At 36.7% G+C, this 13821-nt stretch overlaps 1 protein-coding gene and 1 non-coding gene across 2 annotated transcripts; both read left to right on the top strand.

Annotated features, from left to right (window-relative positions):
* The first annotated feature begins 5132 nt into the window (after positions 1-5132).
* Positions 5133-5765, top strand: LOC100477014 (olfactory receptor 4C16). Its single transcript, XM_002929980.2, has one exon. It carries the CDS (start codon positions 5133-5135, stop codon positions 5763-5765), a length of 633 nt encoding a protein of 210 aa, XP_002930026.2.
* A 2371-nt stretch (positions 5766-8136) lies between these two features.
* LOC117796852 lies at positions 8137-8261 on the top strand. Its single transcript, XR_004621557.1, has one exon. It is a non-coding gene; the product is annotated as a small nucleolar RNA SNORA18 (small nucleolar RNA).
* Positions 8262-13821: the final 5560 nt, after the last annotated feature.

Genomic DNA, 13821 nt, shown 5'->3' on the forward strand with positions numbered 1-13821 from the left:
TCTCTCCAGCTTATTTCATCTACCATCATGTGTGTAATTTTTCAGGAGTAATTATAAATTATCACAAACCTTTTTTTTAAAAAAAGATTTTATTTAGTTATTCATGAAAGACAGAGAGAGAGAGAGAGACAGGCAGGGTCCCTACTGAGCTGGGAGCCTGATGCTGAACTCAATCCCATTACTCTGGGATCATGACCTGAGCCAAAGGCTGACCCTTAACTGACTGAGCCAACCCGGCGCCCCCATTCAAACGTTTTTTCAGTTTGGTTTGCTTGTTTAATTCATTCATTCACTTAGCAACCAATAGATAACTTAATGCATAATATGAAATGCTTTTTATAAATGCTTACTAGTAGATATGGTGGAGAATAAGATAGTAGTAATTCCCACAGTCAATGAGTATTTGAAGTTTGTGGAACTTGTGAAGATTTTGAGGAATAAAATCAGAATTCTTGGTTGCTGGTCCACATGCAAAATTTTCCTATTTTTAATTTTCCCGGAACTGATCATTTCAATCAGAATTTATATGCATCTGTGTTTTAGGTACTAATGCTCAGGCAGCCATCTTATGCAGAAAATTCACTCCTTCCTGAAACTCTACTCCTTTGGGTTCCAAATCACTGTCCTCTTGTGATTTTGCTCATGATTCTTTGAACATGCTTCTTAAGAATCTTCAGGTGTCCCTTTAGATTTTGACGTGACCCTACAATTTGTTGATGGCTCACTTCTCCACACTATCTAGGAGGAAGGGGTGTGGAGGGATCTCACCCAATTTCTTGATTTTAACTATCATTTGCAAGTAGTTTATCAATATCAAAATCTAGTTCTACAGTCTTATCTTGAAATTCATACTTAGAAAAAAATCCAAGTGCCCACTGAACATTTCCACTCATATATACTATGGCTACCTACCTGTGTTTCAAGCTATTCTCATTGATTTACTATTAATTCTAAACTCCTCAACCTGAGATACCTTTGCTAGCCATTAGAAATTTCCTTCATCATCACTTTCTACTACTTTCTGGTTTTCAATTTAGGCTGGTGTCAGGAAAATGTGTGGAATGAGGAAAAACTATGAAAAAAGAGAATCATTAATATAGATCTCCACACTGAACTTACTAAATGTGAAAGCTGACAAGCTGCTTAACTTTCATGAGTTTTAGAGTTTTTTTTCATATGAAATGCCATTTTAATACCTACTTCATGGAATAGTTATGTGAATGAATAGATACCACATATAAAGTGATAAAGAAATAGTTTATTAAAGGATTTTATAAATATTGGTGCAATAAAATTATTTCAATAAAATGAATTCCTTAACAAGTGACTTTTTACTAGTATTAGTTAACAAAACAAATGGAAATGAATTTGAAAAACTATGAGATATCTATTCTGTATACATAAGAATCCTCAGATCACTTGCTGTAAATCTGTGGTTCTTTGGGGGACGGGGGGGCTTGGCTATAGCACACAGAACAAACCTCTGGTTTTAGAACACTCTATTGCCTTCCCAGGATTGTACTTGCAAAAAAATTACAAGAGCTAGAGAAGTTTTTCTCCTAAAGCACAGAAGATTAACTAAGGGCACTGGGTGGGGTCAGAGTAGTTTCTTGAAGACCCACATCCTCTTTTGCCAAGGACACTGTTTTTTCTTCTTCCTGTCCCCAAGCACCATTCATTTTTATTTTCCCTTTTTCCCCTGTATCTTTGGTCAGCCCAGCTAACTAATACCAATAAGCACCTAAAACCACCAAACCTGAGTCTGAGGAGGGTTATCTTATTCTATTTTGCGGTAAATTGTTGAACCAAAAGTTAAACATATTACAACATCTGGGATGTTTCTGACTAATTAAGAAGGGAAGGCTTTAGGGAATAATATTCTCTAGGGTGTTAATATTTTATATCATTATACCTTAAAATATTCCTTCTGGGATGCAGAATGGGCATTTTTTTTTTCAGTGTTCTATGGAAAGGCTGCTTTCAAAAAGGGATGGAAATACTTGGCACTAATTTATGGTGTTGTAACAGGTAAGTGACAGATTGCTTACACCTTTGTACTCAGAAAGGTGTCGTTTTTGTACTCAGAAAGGCGTTGTTATAGAATAATCCAACATATTTTAAAATAAATATTTCCATATGTCTTGTAACTATTGCTCCCACTTCCTCTGAGAAGGGAACAGAAAAAACAATAATTTTTTGCAAAAATTTACTGTTAATATAGAAAAGAAATAAAATGAAATGTAAGCTTTGGTAGAAAATCATCTTTTGAACTCAGCAAATATTTTATGAGTACCAGGTATTTGAAAGTCTTTATATGGCTTTCCATTCTTGTATGGGGATGGAAGGATAAATTTCATGCTGTAAGGTTTTTTATAGTTTCTTGAGGAAGCAGAATGTAGAAATGTTCACAAATGCTCTTCACGTAAGGTAGCTGAGGAGCATAAGTCCTCAGTATGGATATTAAAAGTTAGAAGAGCTTATGTCCGGTGAGAAATTAGAGAAAAGTTCAAATGAAGAACTGACCTTGACAGCTTCTGGAGAATGCCAGCTTTCCCATCTCCAGATGACAGTTTTAAATAGAAAGTTGTGGGGTGCCTGGGTGCCTCCACCTGTTGAGCAGCTGACTCTTGATTTTAGCTCTGGTCATGATCTTGGGGTCCTGGGATTGAGTGCCACATTCAGATGTACACTCAGTGGGGCGTTTGTTTGAGATTCTCTCTTTCTCTCCCTCTGCCCCTCCCCCTCCTGCTTTCTGTCTCTCTAAAATAAATAATCTAAAAAAATAAATAGAAAGTTGTGCATCAGAATATGGAATTATTATTCTTTACATGTTTCCAAAATAATATTGTATGGATTTGATTTGCTGTTGACATATCTGAGATTTAGTCTGAGAGCTGAATAACTACTTCTCATGGAACGTTTGGAGGAAACATGGCAATGTGGAGGCAACACGACAATGTAAATGAAAGGTAATGCACTTATATATATATATATATATATATATATATATATATATATGAATATTTCTTTTTTAATCCTTCTTCAATTTGGGGATAAAGAATCTAGGGACAGGCTGTTAACCGCCACAGACAGTGGTGGATTTTGCATAGAAATGAGTGTAGGGATTCTCCCAAAGATAAAAGTCTAGTGTAACCAAATCAGGGAGGGTTGGGTAGTTGAAGAAACCCTTTAGGAAAACAGTGGTTTTCCCTGTGGCCACTGCAGTAAAACAGATTTATAGGATAGAATGTTCCACTGGACACTCATCTATTCTCCACGTTTTTTTTTTTTCCTGCGTGCTTTTCTTTCAGCTCTTCTTTGTTACCTCCAAATCCAACACATAGTTTGTTCATTACTGTGCTGACAAATATAGCCATTCCAAAGTTAGCTAAACTTGTTGAAAAAGTCGAGGTAAGTACAATACTTATTAGAAGACATGCTATTTTACTAGTGTTATCTGTCTCCAGATCATTGCAACTCATTTTTATGTCATATTCCTTGGAGAACCAGATGAAAGGTGTTAACATGTCTTTGGAAAAAATGGACAAAGACATGGACCAAAACATGCTAAAGTTGCAGGAAGATATGAAAACTGTCAGGGCACTCCTTGCATTCTTTATGGGTTAAAGATTCATGCAAAAACACTAATGTTTAAGATGATTATTTTTATGGGTGTCAAAGTCCCATATTCTTACACGGGTGTGTGATGTTCTTCAGAATACACCACCTTCTACTCCATGTTTACTACATTGTTTAAAATTGATGTCAGCTTACTTCCTGGATTTATAAATTGGGAGAATGTTTGACCGTCTGCCACACATAGTAGTAGAGGGCTACAGGGGATTAATGATGTGCATGTGTTTTGTAACCAGAGTATTACTAAAACCATCAGATAAAGATTATATTTGAAGAGGTACTTGAGAAAATTTAATTAAAAAAATACGAAGTGCCTACATAGTACAAGGCATTGGGGTTGAAACTATGGAGAATAAAATCCTGAGAATAAATGGTTTTCAAAGATTCTTATTCCAAAGAGAAGCTTAAGAAAGCACTCATGCAATTGAATTTAAACATGATATGTAATGTTCTAAGAAAAGCTATAAAGGATGTCGAAGAGAACAGAAGTGAGAATTTCTTTTATCACAAAGTAATTACTAAAGGCCTCCTTATCAACTACCAAGGAGCATTCATTCCCTTTTCTGCATTAGTGTATGTCAAATAATAAATATCATAAATCTGTTTCAAGGTCATAGCATATTATTTAGAAGCTATAAGTATTTCCTGTTTCTCCTTTCGAGCTGTAATATCAGGGAGCAAATGTTTAGTGAAGGAGGGCATATTATATATTTATAAAAATATATGTATCTTTTATATATGTATAATATAAAAATATACAAAAATTCTCTATAAATATGTAAAACAAATATATGGTGGTAAATATATGCACAAAGTAGATATTCTTTAGAGAGTAAAAATGAGGTTTGATTTTATATTTATATCAAAATGCCAAGTGATACACCATGAAATGCCAAGTGATACACCATGAAAAATGGGCCCAAAGATTTATTAAACCTGAAAATATAATGACATTAACGATAAAATGGAGCTATATCTTTTAACTTTGTATTCATTGAATTGGCAAAATTAATCAGAATCATTTAAATGCTAAAGATTTTATTTGAAGAGTGCTCCAGGAAGATAGAAACTTCTCAAGGTTGTTAAGACTCATAATGACCCTATGAAGTGGTCATTACAAATGGTGGAACAAAATGTGGAAATGACTTGTAGGAAACCCCTAAAATGTTTAGGATGAGGAATATTTGTTTTTCTTAAAATATTCCATAAAATCACACATCACACCATGAATTAATTCCTTTATTTTTTGCAGATCAACAATTTCACACTCAGGCTTCTCCTCATTCATGAAATCATGCAGCTAAATAATAATGTAACTGAGTTCATTCTGCTTGGCTTGACCCAGGATCCTGTTAGGAAGAAAATAGTGTTTGTCACTTTCTTGCTTTTTTATTTGGCCACATTGCTGGCTAACTTTCTGATTATTACTACAATCAAGACCAGCCAGACACTCGGGAGTCCAATGTACTTCTTCCTTTTNGACACTCGGGAGCCCAATGTACTTCTTCCTTTTCCACCTATCCTTATCGGACACCTGCTTCTGTACTTCCATAGCCCCTAGAATGATTGTGGATGCCCTTTTGAAGAAGACCACTATCTCTTTCAGTGAGTGCATGATACAAGTCTTTTCGTTCCATTTCTTTGGGTGCCTGGGGATCTTCATCCTTATCCTCATGGCTGCTGACCGCTATGTGGCCATCTGTAAGCCCCTGCACTACACAACCATCATGAGTCGACGGGTCTGTGCTGTGCTCGTGGCTGTGGCCTGGGTGGGGTCCTGTGTGCACTCTTTAGCTCAGATTTTTCTTGCCTTGAGTTTACCCTTCTGTGGTCCCAATGTGATTGATCACTATTTTTGTGACTTGCAGCCCTTGTTGAAACTTGCCTGTGCAGACACCTATGTGATCAATCTACTGTTGGTGTCCAATAGTGGGGCCATTTGTACAGTGAGTTTTGTCATGCTGATATGCTCCTATGTTATCATCTTGTATTCTCTGAGAAACCACAGTGCTGAAGGGAGGAGAAAAGCCCTCTCCACCTGCATCTCCCACATCACTGTGGTCATCTTGTTCTTTGGTCCTTGCATATTTATATACACAACGCCCTGCAACCACCTTCCCCATGGATAAGATGATAGCTGTGTTTTATACACTTGGAACACCTTTGATCAATCCTCTGATTTACACACTGAGGAATGCAGAGGTGAAAACTGCCATGAGGAAATTATGGAGAAGGAAGTTGATCTCAGATGACAATTCCTAAGTTAGGTAACCTCCTTTCTATTTCTTGGTGTTATCCTTCAAATTCTTCTCAAATTTATTTAGATCCTTCTAGAACAGTGGCAGAACATAGTGTGTGAATATTCACCTTTCCAAAGGAATCTTTTTACCTTAGGAATGTTCTGATAGTTGGGGTTGTGCTCATATTATTCTTTTGTTAAAAACTACTTTTTGCTTCTAAAATGATCACTTCTAATTTGGGGGAACCATTAAGTTTTTCTTGGGTCATACAAGTTATAATAATAGTAGGGGTTATTATGATTGTAACATAGAAGACCCAAATTAGTAGATATATTCACGAGGGGTACAAGCTAACCATACAAGCAGCCAAGGGTTGAAACAGGAAATTTGAATGTGATAAGTGATAAGGAACGTCAAAACTCAGAGAAGTACTTTCAGGCTTTGAAACAGAAATAGTTACATCACAGATATGAATTATCTTAGTGAGTTTTAATATAATCTAGAAAAGATGGTAATTTAGAAGAGACTGAGATATTTGGATAAAAACTGTATTATGCAGTGGAGAGGGATAGCACCTTTTTGGCACCATCCATCAACATTGCAGTATTGAGTTACATGATCACTAAGAATCTTTCTGATTTCAACCTGTTTTCTTATGTTTATTTTTATCCATATAGAAAATTTAAGATAAGTATTTTTTTAATTTTGAACATATTTTCATTTATAAATTACTAAATTATATTAAAATTACTAAGTTTGTATTAACTTTATTGTACCCAGAATATTAGAACTTCTTAGCTTGAGGGGCTCCTGGCTGACTCAGTCAGTAGAGCATGTGACTCTTGATCTCAGGCCCTGAATTTAAACCCATTGTTGGGTGTGGAGCCTAATTAAAATAAAATTAAAAAAAAAAGAATTCTCAACATTTGCTGCAACATGGACGGCACTGAAGGAGATAATGCTAAGTGAAATAAGTCAAGCAGAGAAAGACAATTATCATATGATTTCTCTCATCTGTGGAACATAAGAACTAGGATGATCGGTAGGGGAAGAAAGGGATAAAGAAAGGGGGGGTAATCAGAAGGGGGAATGAAGCATGAGAGACTATGGACTATGAGAAACAAACTGAAGACTTCAGAGAGGAAGGTGGTGGGGGAATGGGATAGACTGGTGATGGGTAGTAAGGAGGGCACGTATTGCACGGTGCACTGGGTGTTATGCACAACTAATGAAGCATCGAACTTTGCATGGGAACCCGGGGATGTACTGTATGGTGACCAACATAATATAATAAAAAAAAATCATTAAAAATAAAAAAATAAAAATAAATTTAAAAAAAGAGAGAGAGAGGAAAAAAAGAACTTCTTAGCTTGAAAAAAATCATCTCTTTCTCTGTGTGGGAGTGGAATCCCATGACTTCCACAGTGAACACTAGTGACATATGTACATCAATTTTTTTTTCAGATTCAGAATTTATCCATCTCAAGCAGTTTATCATTGATCATAGCTGCTGATTTTCTTTTTGCAAGGGTCACACTTTAGTAGATCTTAGTTGGCAGAGTTTTAGTTGAAGTCCTCTTCTATTTCAAGACAAGGCATATATGAAAAGGGGAGCACATTGGATCTAAATTAGGTACTGTCCCGAGACTGTATTCAAAATGTCTTCTGGACATGCTTCTGATATGGAGTTCCCATGGCTGCTGTTACCATGTCTCTTGCCAACAGAGATCATGATCTAATTGCGGTTCAGTATTTTGTGATAAAGGCAGTGGAACTGCAAAGGTGATGGAATGTGCAACCTCACCAGGTTTTTTTTTTTTTTTGATATCATTGTTTTGATAGGGAAAGAGTAGGACTCTGACATCTAAAGTAGACACATTTGTGTGGTGAAGAGGGAGAGCTATGACCTCAGAGATGATCTTGCATCCTTTTGGTTGTCATAAGTAGCTCCCTCTCCCTTGAAAGAGGGCAGCAACAGTCTTCCCTTGCCTAGACACTTGTGATTACCTCATTTGAGCAAGTTGTCAGACAGTGGTATTTGGTTTCCTCCTGAGATTCCTCTCAAACCCTTCATTGCTTCCAAACATCTAACCAGGTTCAAGTCACAGGGAAGGCCAAGCAAGAGAGTCCAGTCTTGCTCTAGGACGATGTGTCATACATGAGAGAACTGAAGGATTCTATGGTCACTATGTACAAGTGTGACTTAGGGGAGCACTTAATGATGCGGGTGTTTCACAGTGTGGCAAAATAGAAGTTTGGAGTTGAGGTCTATCCTGATTGGCTTGTTCTGCAGACCCACATCATTGGAGATGCTTCATCGAATATGTTGTTTGTTTTACTCACAGAACTATTTGTTAGGTCTGTGGAAAGAAGTGTAAGAGAGAGCTGCCAAAAGTATGAAAGACCCGATAATCCTTTTTTTTTTTTAATCTTAGGTATCAGCATATCCTCAAAGTCTGTATTATTCTTGGGAGTGCTAGTATAGGAGTGAATATGCTTTAAACTCTGTTCACATTCAGAGGACCCTAAAGTAAATTGCTTGAAGAGATTAGATCCCAAGCTTTCTAGGTAGAAAAGTATCCCATCGGAAAGTCATCAGTGTGTCTGTATTCACATAAAATATTTGGATAAATAAGCCCAAGTAAAAGAATCACAGCTTGATATGAAAACTGAGGATTGAACATAGTGTATATATGTATATGTGTGTGTATGTATGTATGCGTTATTTTTATTTTCATGCTTTTTAGCATTGTTAGAAACATCTTTATTACAGGGGCTCTTAAACACTTCTCCAGGTGCATTGCAGGATGGTATAACATCTATTTACTGATACTACACTGTTCTCAATCCAGCTTGCAAGTTCTTATTTTTTTTTAATAGTAATCATCCTAAAATATATTAATGTAGCAAATCAGCATGTTGTACACCATAAATTTACACAAGATATTTCAATTTTTTAAAAAGTAGATGTTCTTTATAAAAGGGCTATCTTGAAGATATATTTTGATTCAAAATTGGAAGGAACTAAGGCAACCTTGGTTGAGAGTGAAAAACAATAATTATAGATTCCTTAAATAAAAATTACTGACCCGAAATAATTATGCCTACTGTTGCACATAATAATTAAAAAAAAAACACCTTTATAGTTAAAAAAATGTGTATGTCTAAACATAGAATCTTTTGACATGAAGCACTTACCTATGGCTTGAAATTTGATGTTAGGTGTTGAATTATGTCCCCCAAGAAAAGAATATGTTGCAGTCTTAATCCCCAGTACTTCAGAATGTGACCTATTTAGGCATAGCACAAGTGCCTGATGATGTGAGAAGCAAAGGCAGAAGAATTATTAAATTTTCTTACTACCTACAGCCCATTGACAAGTCCTTGAAACAGGCAGAATGACATTCGTCTAGGGACTCAACTGCCTCCATGTTAATACTTTGCTAGGACAAAAGGCAATCCTAATCAGAACCCCCCTCACCCCCCAGAATCCTGTAAGTCTACCTTAACATATAAAAATTCCTTTGGAAACTTCCTTTATCTCTAAACCCCCTAATCATATGGTCCACCAATATACATCTGAAGGGTCTCATGACTAAGGTTGTATTAGACAGTAATAAATGACATTTTCCCAACAATAGCTAGCCCCCTCAAGATACTGAAAATCTTGCTTCCAAAATTCCTTAGAGATGTGTGCTATCCCTAACCCCCTCCCAACTTGAAAGTATATAATGGATCACCCTCATGACCCCAGCACAGCTATTTCTGCCCACAGTTACTGTCCTTGTGCTTTAATAAAATCATCTTTTTGCACAAAAGATGTCTCAAGAATTCTTTCTTGGCCAACAGCTTCGAATCCTAATTTCTTTCCTACATCACCTGACAATTGACTTTTTTTTTTTTAAGATTTTATTTATTTGAGAGAGAGAAAGAGAGAGCACAAGCAGAGGAGTGGCAGGCAGAGGGAGAAGCAGGTTCCCTACTGAGCAAGGATCCTGCTACAGGACTGATCCCACATGACCTGAGCCAAAGGAAGACACTTTACCAAGTGAGACAACCTATGAGTCCTGGCTTTTTTTAATTATAATTTAAAGTACCAACATTAAGCTTTGCTGGCTGGGTCATCAATTTCAAAGACATCTCCTGTGTAATGAATACAATGCCAACTACACAATCAGGCTAGGGGCCAGGCTGCCCCACCAGTAAAGTCCCGCTTTTGGAAAGCCCTGGGTGACCCCTAACTGACTTTGCGTGACTCTGTGTTTTTCTTCCTGTATTTTGTATTTTAAATTCATCAAGAGTGAACCCCCAAATCCTGGGTACCCTTCTCTTAACCCCAATAAAGATAGAACCTTTGATTGGTGAGCTCTTTCTGTCTCTCCCTGTTACTGTGTACTTGTAACCAAACTGTGGCCCCAGGCCTGTGATGTACCCTCTGTGATTTGTGAGTAATAGACCTTGTTTTTTCAAAGTCCCCTCATTGAATCAACTGAGAAAAGGAGGAGAAATGGAAAAAGAACACAGGCCACTATTTGGGGTCTCAGAATTGCAATTTGGGGAGCACAGATTTTGGTGGAACCAGGAAAAGTGTCCTGCTCAAGTGGGGTAAGCAAGAGGTTTTTGAGAAAAAGAAAGGAGTAATCACATGATTTAGATAAAGAAGAAGAGAGAAAAACAAATAAAACAAAACACTTCATTTGGTACTGACAGATGGAGCTGGTTTTGATTACTATCTTTTTCTTTTTTACTATCTTTCTTTCTCTCTCTCTCTCTGTTTTTTTTTTTTTTTCCTTTGAGAGAGAGAGTGCAGGGGGTTAGGGAGGATCAGAGAAAGAGGGAAAGAGAGAGTCCCAAACAGGCTCCACACCCAACATAGGGCTGGATCTCACAACCCTGAGATCATGACCCAAACTGAAATCAAGAGTCTGACACCTAACCCACAGAGCCACCCAGGCACCCTGCCTTTAATCACTACCTAATTGATTATTCTACTGATGCCCTCAAACAACACTATTCCTGGTAGGCAGTAGTTAACTTTTCTGTCCTCATAAAGTTATCAAGAGTTTTATGGTCCTAACAACAGTTGTTTTGTTGGATTTTATCAGCAATTGCTTGTAAAAATGATTAGTGCTCTAGCCAGGTCAAGAGTTCATTCATTAGAAAGGAAAATGGAGCTTCAGGACAGGGTCTCTTGTCTCCAGAAATTTCCTAGCTGGAAGTTGGCGGGGGGGAGAGTCGGCTCTCAGCTCTCAGAGGGCTTTGCATGTGGCCCCTCTGTCTTCAAAGCCAGGGATGGTGGCATTTTATTCTAGTTGTACCTTGAATCTCTCCTACTTACTCTTCTGTTACCAGTCAGTAAACATTCTCTTTTTTTAAAGAGCTTGTGGGTTTAGATAGAATTGAAACATATAAATCAAAGTCAACATACCAGTAACCTTCATTACTTTGTTGAAAATCTTTAGACATGTAATTCTACATTTAACATTTAACATGTGCTATATTATCATATCTCCAGTCCCCGGGGCTAGGGCAGGAAATCCTGAGGGACATTTTGGAACTATGTCTACCACAGTGTAAAAGGAGTTTTGAAAAATCATAGCTTTAACCCAAGAACTGGAGAATGCACAACTAAGCATTTCTAAAATGAGGACAGTTCTATCTCTATTAACTATGCCCCTTTTGCATCCTCTTCCACATGTTATGCATGTGGGTGGAAAATAGGACATTCCCTTAGGCCAGAATCGAGTCTTGGAGGAAATATAAGTAACATTTTATATTAACTTAATCCCTGAATCCAACTTAATATATGATCTTCAGCAAGTCTCTCACACAATCAGTTCAGCTGTAACAAGTTGTCTACGTGCATGAACACGTCAATGCCATGGATGACAGTCCGAAGTGTGGAACTTATATTTCAGTGTCACAGAGTTTTGTGCTGTGAGCTGTTGTCTTACTTTGTCCTTGAGTATCAATGACTTCAGTCTAAAGATTGTGATCTGAATGCTTTGTCCTGGAGATATTGCCAAGTTTCTTTGTAAATTGTGTCAGAAAATTTCTAATAATAATAGTGAATAATAGCAATATTACTAATTACAATAATAATAGTGACTATGTATTACTGATGTACGATGAAATAATTGTACTATAGGGGAAGAATCTAAATTCCAGTGAGTTAAGTGTCTAACCCAAAGTCACATAGCCCACGAAAGGTACACCTGGAATTCAAACTCAAACCCTCTGGCTTCAACCCTTCTGATCGTCCTGGACATCTGGCAAATGCATCGCACATAAAATTGCCTCTTCTTTTCAATACTGAAGACGCAGATCTAATTAGGTTTGACGCTGTGGCCATGGTGTGTCCTTCAGCCATCGTCCTGTGTCCTTTCACATGCACACACACGCATGCGCACACAGGGAAATAATCAGTCCTCCTTGCAGTGTTTCTGACATCAAAAGCACAAAAATTTAATTGGCTAGGCAGTGAAACAGAATTATAAGTGTATTTCAATAAAACATGAAAAATAAATCCTTTAAATTTTATGTTACTTTGCCATCATCAATTCAAAAGTATAAAAATTATCTTATTTATTTTGTTGGTGTAATTGAGGTTCTACTAACAGTGGACTGTATCAGATGGAAAGTGAAAGTATGTATCCTAAGTACACAATTTAAAATCTCAGTGTAATTTTTAAATATGTACATTATTTTATTATTTTAATAAAAATTCAGATACACTTATTAAGTGCTTACTGTGTGTAAAGTGTGGAACTGCTGGTCACAGTGATTGTAGGGTCAGTAAAGTATCTTAGCAAGACCAAACTCTATTATACCAGTTACTAGCTGCCTAGTCTTGTCGATGATCTCTTTGTGCCTCCGGGGAATATTAATAATGTCATCTCATAGGTTCATTAAGTGCATTAAATTTTAAAACTCCTTTTAACATCCTTAGCATAATTACTAGCACATTGTAATGAGTTTTCAGTTACTGCTATTACACTTGCCATCATCAAAATTTAAATTATTAAATACAGTTTGAGGAAGAATAGACCCTATTTTCATTGAGTTAATAGTCTATTGAGGAGATGAGAGAAGAACACCCAATATTTAAAGAATACACACAAAGCCCCCCAAACAAAATGTGAAAACCTTCAACTACCTATGAAAATGGAGTCAAATGATCTGGTGAAATTAGGTATTGGGAGTGTAACGGGATGACTTGGGGCTTGGAATTCGGTTTCAGAAAGGGGTTATAATGAGGATAAGGTTTGTGGGAATGGGGACATTTAAGTTTGACCTTAATTATTTTAAGAAAAAGTTGAATACATTCAATATTAATAAATAATTATTCTCGATAATAGAAGCAGTGGAGGACCCTTAATGAATATAATGGATGCATTTGAGTTTATTCCTTGTGTAGAAAGGAATAAAACCACTTTAAAAACTTTTGATCACTGGCCATACAGCCTACATTTGATGTTTAACATCATGTATTTGAAGCAATCTTAAAAAAAAAAAATCTATTTTAAAAAGCACATCTGAAAAACCAAAGCAATAGCAAATTAAAATTACCAGAGTTTATTTTTACCAGCTTTGTTCAAGAATTCCCATTGGGATTGCCATTGACACTGCACCCACGTGCATCCAGTGCCTTTAAATACTCTCCCTGCCTGCTCCCCGGCAGCTTCTCCAAGAGTCCCCAGCCCGGTGCATTTAGGGAAGTAGACCTTGAAGCTCCTTCTTGCACCAAAGGGGGAAAAAGACAAGAGAGAAAGGCCCAGATGCAGTTGAGATTTTCCTTCCAATTGTATGATATACTTCTCATTCCTGTTCTGAGTATTCATAGTTAGTTTTTAAAATATATTATTTTATTATTTTATTATTTTTTGTAGTTTCAAGTTTTTATTTATATCCCAGTTAGTTAACATATAGTGTAATAGTTTCAGGG

Source organism: Ailuropoda melanoleuca, chromosome 16 (genome assembly GCF_002007445.2).
Source record: "Ailuropoda melanoleuca isolate Jingjing chromosome 16, ASM200744v2, whole genome shotgun sequence".
NCBI classification, from domain to species: Eukaryota; Metazoa; Chordata; class Mammalia; order Carnivora; family Ursidae; genus Ailuropoda; species Ailuropoda melanoleuca.

What these genes read in the sequence shown, in the direction of transcription:
- LOC100477014 (XM_002929980.2), top strand. Translation starts at nt 5,133, where the DNA reads ATGTACTTCTTCCTTTTCCACCTATCCTTATCGGACACCTGCTTCTGT.